The sequence below is a fragment of the Perca flavescens genome, chromosome 12, assembly GCF_004354835.1.
Source record: "Perca flavescens isolate YP-PL-M2 chromosome 12, PFLA_1.0, whole genome shotgun sequence".
Lineage (NCBI taxonomy): Eukaryota > Metazoa > Chordata > Actinopteri > Perciformes > Percidae > Perca > Perca flavescens.
Window position 1 is genome coordinate 5,190,424 of NC_041342.1, and position 6,591 is coordinate 5,197,014.

Consider the following 6,591-nt stretch of genomic DNA (forward strand, 5'->3'; position numbering starts at 1 on the left):
TTTTGTAAAATGATATATTAGTAATCTTAGTTATCAGGAAGTGTTTAACATGCTGAGTATTTTAGATATATATTTAATATAGAAATTTTCAGAATACATTCTAATAAAACTATCAAAAGTATTGTTTGCATTTAACTTACGTGTCTCAACGTAATGATATCCTTCGACTTCTATAGTAATCTGTGGTTTTGCATTTCAAGACAAGAACAGGTTTTGTTTGTAAAAGTATTTTATTAGAAAACAAAATGCAACAGAGCAATAACCCAAACACAGCACAGGCAGGGCTCAGTGTGTGTGGTAAAAATTACCCTCTGCAGACTGCCCTTTGGAGGATTAAAACATTTCCAGGCGGTCTACACACGACCATGGACAGAATTGCTTTGTGCTGAGCCACTGCTGATCCACATCGCTGCTACGCTCACATCTGTACTTTAACCGTTGACTTGTGAAGCATGTTCAATCAGGAAACAGCTGACCAAGAGGCTTAAATATGAAGACATTCCAGACATATGCATTGCAATATTAGTCAAATTTTAAAAATGTGTTGTCTTTTGTACCACCTGAAAAAAATTATTTATACATTACATATATATGATGACAGCGCCGACCCAGCAAGCATTGCAAATCGGACCATTTATCGTGTGTAGACAGCCTCTGAAACAGTATGTACAAACCCACATCATCCTGGGGCAAACGAACGCACCATAGAATGCCATTTTTGCCACTTTTCAAATTTCAAGTGAACACTAACAATGGATCTAATGGGGAGTGAAAAAAAAGGCAGAAAAAAAAACATAAAAGTAAAGCAACATTACATTGGCCAAAGACAATAACTCCAGATGTCCAATGTGCTGACATTCCTTCTCTTTAGCACAAGTGACCAACCAGACAACTGGGTAGGAAAAAAAAGGGAGAAAAACACAGGAGTAGAAGAAGTAATATTGCTGGTAGGCGACATTTACTCAGTGCTCCGACTCCTGCCTTCACTATGTTTACAATGGTCATTACTGGACTCTCGCTGATGATGGCTCCTCTCCTTGCTACCGCTACTTTTGTGAGACCGCTGTTCTCCATCTCGCTCCCTGTCTTTATCTCTGCTGTGGCTGCCCTCTATTTTCCTGCTCTTCTCCTCTCCCCCACTTCGGTGCCTCCTGTCCCTGCTTCGACTCCGGCTCAACCTTTTGGCCTTCCTCTCTTCTCTGTGCCTCTCCCTGTCGTCTTTGTGCCTCCTGTCATCAGTCTCTCCCCTGTTCTTTTTATCCTTGGACCTCTCCCTCTCAGTGCCTCTATCTTTGTGGTGTTCCCTGTCCTTCCTCCTGCTCTTGTCCTCCCCGCCGTCCCTTTCTTTGTCTTTGCGTTCGTTCCTTCGTTCCCGGCTGCCACTGCGACTCCTTCTGCGTTCGCGCCGGTCTTGGTTCCTGTCTGCACTGCGGGACCGCCGTCTCTCCCTCTCCCCTCGGTCCCGGTCCCTGCCGTCCCTCTCCTTCTTCTGGCGGTCACGCTCTCTCTCCAGCTCTCGGTCAAAGCTGGGGCCGTGGCGTTCTTTCTCACGGTGGTGGCTTCTGCTTCTCGACCGTTTGGGTGACCTTCGGGGGCTTGGTGTCCGCCTGGGTGTCCTGGCAAGAAAGGTAACATTTAGCTTCAAGCGACTTTCCGGTCTAATAAATTATAGATTCCATTACCTACCTAAATCAGAATAATTGAAGAGCCCTGAAAGTCATGGCACGAGTTAGCAACATACATCCTTTTCCACTGGCTTCAAATGTTTTGTATTAATTCATATGTAGAGTTTCCACTGTTAAATTGCATAGAGTAAAATCTGGGATAAAAAGGAAAATTAACTGAACCTTTCCATCCTAATTAGTTGCAAGCTGATGGGGCCAGCTAAAAAAAATAAGTTAACACATATCATAGCTTGAATCATTTACAGCACATGTGTCAAACTCAAGGCCCGAGGGCCAAATCCGGCCCCTTGCAGATTTAGATACCGATATATCAATTTGGGTTCACAATACATTTTGGCCCGCCTAGTTGTGCGCCAAACCAAAAACACAAGAAAGTGTTTTTTTAAACTGCAATTACCTGTCATTCAAAGCAGAATATGGCAGATTTGCCAACTCTGAGACTCAGAAATTCCCCCAGAAGCAGAGTTTTCATATTCAGGCTGTGAAACAGGTTGTTAAAAAATTTGCTAAATTCTATGATGGCTAAGGAACTATTTTGATGACTTTTGCAGGGCTTCATGTCAACAAAAATTTCAGGAAAAGCAACAAATTTACAAAAAGGTGACAAATGTCTGAGAAAGCCACAAAATTGTCGGAACAAAAACAATGAGGAAAAAAGCACCAAAATGTTTAAAAAAAAAAAAGTGACATGCAGTAACAAAAGCATGTCAACAAACTCTACATGTCTGGCCCTTAGTGTGATTCTCTTTTTCCAGTGTGGCCCTTAGTGAAAATGAGTTTGACACCCCTGATTTACAGCATTACCTGGAGTGGCGTCTCTCCCCTTGCCCCCCTGCCTCTGCCACTGCAGCCTCCTCTTCCTCCTGCTGCTGCGTTTCCTTTGGAGCAACTTTACGAGGCCTTGCCTTCATCTGCTGGTCAATAATCTTCTGCACAGGCACGGGGATACGGGGGAACAGAGTGGAGAACCACTCCAGTTTGGTGAGGAAGGAGCGCAGCATCTCTCCAATGGTCATCACACAGCCACCCCCAGCCTTCACATCCAGCTCCTGGAATCAGACGGTGGGAAAGGGCCATAGAAAAACTCAATTAGCTCACACAGGCAGGACGCAGGTAAATGTGATCGCATTTTTTTTTTTTATCCTGCCTCATATCAAAAAGTAATTTGTGATGACCAAGTACTGAACCTTCACCTCTGTTCATCTAGCTTAATCTCTCACATCAATCAAATGTGTCTGGCTTTACTTTGATAATTACAAAAAGGAAACAAAAACTATAAATATAAAAGAAGCTTGCCTCATCTAAACTGTCTGGCAGTTCCTAGAGTCTGTATTTACAATGTGAGCTTGAATAATATATTTGTAAGATCCCCCCCCTTTCCTTCACATCATCTGCTTAAAACAGCATGTTCAAAAAGCGGTTGCATCTACTGTTCACAGACCAGTAATGAAGGGAAGGGAGAGCAGCATCTGAAAACATTGAGACACATTCTCATTGAGCCAAAGGGACAAAAAGAGAGAAGCCTTGGCTTCCTGCTCCAGCTGCCCAACAGCACAATGGACTCTCAAGTGGCCGCAGGAGCATAAACATTGCCCACAGAGTAAGCACAGACTGGAGCAGGTAGGCAAAGTGCACACCAGTTGAAGAGTTATCGACTTTATATGGTAGAGAACAATCGCTTTGCACTCACACACGCAACCCAACAGTGCTGAGATACAATATCCAATTCACCTGCTGCACAATGGGCATCTAAAGGAAAAAACAGGGGGATTAACCAGTTGGGTAGGATTTCATATGATCAATTCAAATATAATGCAACACAACATCAGAGGAGGCCTGGCTGCACAGCCTGATATCAAATTATATTCTAATTAAATATGGTGAAAACACAATAGATGTATGCAACAGTTGACATGTGTTATATAGTTTGTGTTTGTCCGTTTGAGCGTGTATCCCTATGAATACTCCAAATGCCATTTATCCAAATTTAGTTTTTGTGCAACAAGTCCTTATAAAAGCTTAGCTTGTCAAAAAACAAAGGGCATGCCTTAATATTACATTGACTAAAACATTTACTCAGCATCATATACAGTACTTACCCTGATTAAAAAAATCAGCAGCAGAGCAGTAGGCAAGTAACCTAGCTACTCAGGTTTAGAGGACAAAAACTGGGGACAATTAAGCCAAATGAAGGCAAAGGTGAAAAATCAGCTAGGAGCATCACAAGGGGGGGAAGAGACAGCCTTTAATGTCGTGTGAATGTGTGTATTTAATGGAGAGAAAGAAACATCAAATTATTACCCGAGGTGACATACCTCCTCATCATCCAGGAAGCCATCATACCATTCTACCAAATCTGCTGGAGGCTGAGTGTATCTGAGCAGAGCAAAACAGAGAGCACAATATGAGCATTTGCACCAGAGAATCATGTTGCAGTTAAAACTTCAAATATGTTTTATGAACCTGATACCAATGATATCTCAAACGCTGATTTTCAGACAGGTGAGGTGATATTAATATGGGCAATGATTTGAGTCAAACCTTTTCATAACATGAGGCATCAGAGATGCAACTAAAACATTACAATTATACATATTTGAAACATTTTTGTAGGAGATTTATATTGTATCTATTAACTCACTTCACTGTTAAGGTCTTGCCTTAAAATGATATTTTCAAAAAAAATTTCCTTAAAGAATTAATTTTTCTGAAACAGTCAAAAGCATGTCTTAATCAAAGCATACAAACAGGGTTCAAAATTAGCAACATCTACTAGCCAAATACTGGTAAAATATGCAAGTGGCTGGTAGATTTGCTTCACTTACCAGCCAAATAAACAATAGTAATCTATTAAGTGGCTGGTAAAATGTAATAACCTATAAAAAAAAAAAAAAAAGAAACACAAATTATTGTGGTCAAATGCGGCAATCTCAAAAGAAATCATACCTTATGTACATGAAGCCAAGTGCTCTGATGTATGGAGAGTCTGTGTGAGTGATCAGACCCATCAGCTGTTTGCGAGTCAGCTTGAGAGTAAACAGTTTGTATAGAAGACAGAAAGCAGTAGACACAATACCACCGGTCCCAACTCCACGCACCTAACAAGGATGAAGACATATTTGTAAAGCACATCATTGTACATTATTCACAGCAAGCCTATTCATAACGACTGACCTTTTAACAATGATACTCAGTGAAGCACAATAATTCAAGTACTCATGTATTACCTAAATGTGTCATCCTCCAGACTGGCAAGGGAAATGTAGAGGGGGAAAAAGATGGGGAATATAAAAAGCACGTACTTCTCACTTACCCCTCCGCACATTCCAGTCTGGCCTGCAGTCTTTCTGCTTCCTTTTTCCCAGGGCTCAGCGTGAGTCACCTGTAGGCACACAGAACAATATTAAGCAAGTTTACACACTCACACGTGTCTGCCAGACCTTTTTTTGAGCTGCCATTATACACACCACACATCTGAAAGATCCCGCCCATCTCCATGGCAACTTCATGAGAAATGCTTAGACTGTGGACGTTCCCCATCCCAAATTAATAACGCAGCTTAATTTGAATAACGTTAAAAATAACGAGATATTATCTAAAAATAGTGAGCTTTCTCAAAATACACTAGCTAGCGTGGTCATACTTTTTGATATAGCTATCGTTAGCTAACTTTGACGTTTCTAAGTAATTTTTCAAAATACAATAAGTAATTATTTTTTTATATAACGTTACTAGCCAAGTAATTTTGAGATCATATCTCATTTTTTGAGTAAGTTTCTCAGTAGAGATAGCTAGCTAGCTATCTTATTTTGAGAAAGCCACGGCAGCCAACTAACGGCACCATATTTGATTTAACGTTAGCTTAACGTTAGTTGCTAACGTTAGGTAGCGTTAGCTTGCTAACAAGTTAACGTTACTAATGAAGAACACTACGCTAACGTTATATATTTGTAAGCAAGTATGTGAAATAAGCGGACAGCTTTCCGAGTCCTAAAGTTAAGTCAGTTAGCTAAAACCAGCGCCGTCTGCCAGTTTCTCTTGTTATTTGACGACTGCAGAAACGTTACATTTATTACTAGCTACCACAGTAGCATGCGGTTTAGCATTTGCAAATGTTACCTTGAAGTAGATTTCGTCCACAACTTCATGGTAGGTCTTTAGCTCATAAAGCTGAACTTTGAAATACGGCGAAGACAGCACATTCGTAAGAATCATTGGGTTGAGGTTCATTGTCTTTTCGTTGCCCCACAGGGGCAATACATTTCCATGTTTTCCTGGTGCAGGCTTGCTAACGGCCTGTGTTGGTAGCTGGTTTCCGACGTTAGCCATATTAGCTGAATCCCACGCTGATAATCTTAGCGTACAGTTAGTGTATTTCCGATTACAGATCCATTAATATGAGATAGTGAAATGTCGATCGTTATCAAATTAGTGCCTTCCCTTGTTTCTGATTTGTGGTTAAATTGACGATAACAACTTCCCGCCGTCGTTGTAGCTAAAATGCTGCTCCGACTCCGAGGTGGGACCATGGATGGGACACCGGAACTGTAACGTTAGTGGTGCAGTGTCTGTAGTCCGTAACCGTCGATACGTCAACAGTGTGAATGTTTTGTTTAGAAAATAAAAGCATGTATGCACAGACCAAATGGTTTAAATTGTTAAAATGATAACTGCACAAACGCATATATCTAAGGCTTCTGTAAATATAATAGCATATGGTCTTAAGTCTTATTGTTGATACACGAGACAGTTAATACAAACACAATTGTATGCATGGTTCCGTTTTTGTGTAACGTTATACATGGGAGAAACACTAATACAGCCTTTTTGTAATACTGCAAATATATAAACATTGCAATACTTTTATCAGTGGCTCAATGACCATTGTGTTAAATGAAAATCTTTC

At 40.8% G+C, this 6,591-nt stretch overlaps 1 protein-coding gene across 1 annotated transcript; it reads right to left on the bottom strand.

Annotated features, from left to right (window-relative positions):
• Positions 1-556: 556 nt before the first annotated feature.
• Positions 557-6,278, bottom strand: prpf38b (pre-mRNA processing factor 38B). The gene is made up of 6 exons (XM_028594053.1): positions 5,805-6,278; positions 4,999-5,067; positions 4,632-4,783; positions 4,001-4,061; positions 2,490-2,734; positions 557-1,616 (listed from the first exon to the last, which is right to left on the bottom strand). The coding sequence occupies exons 1-6, from the start codon at positions 6,012-6,014 to the stop codon at positions 959-961; spliced, it is 1,395 nt and encodes a 464-aa protein (XP_028449854.1). The 5' UTR covers positions 6,015-6,278; the 3' UTR covers positions 557-958.
• Positions 6,279-6,591: the final 313 nt, after the last annotated feature.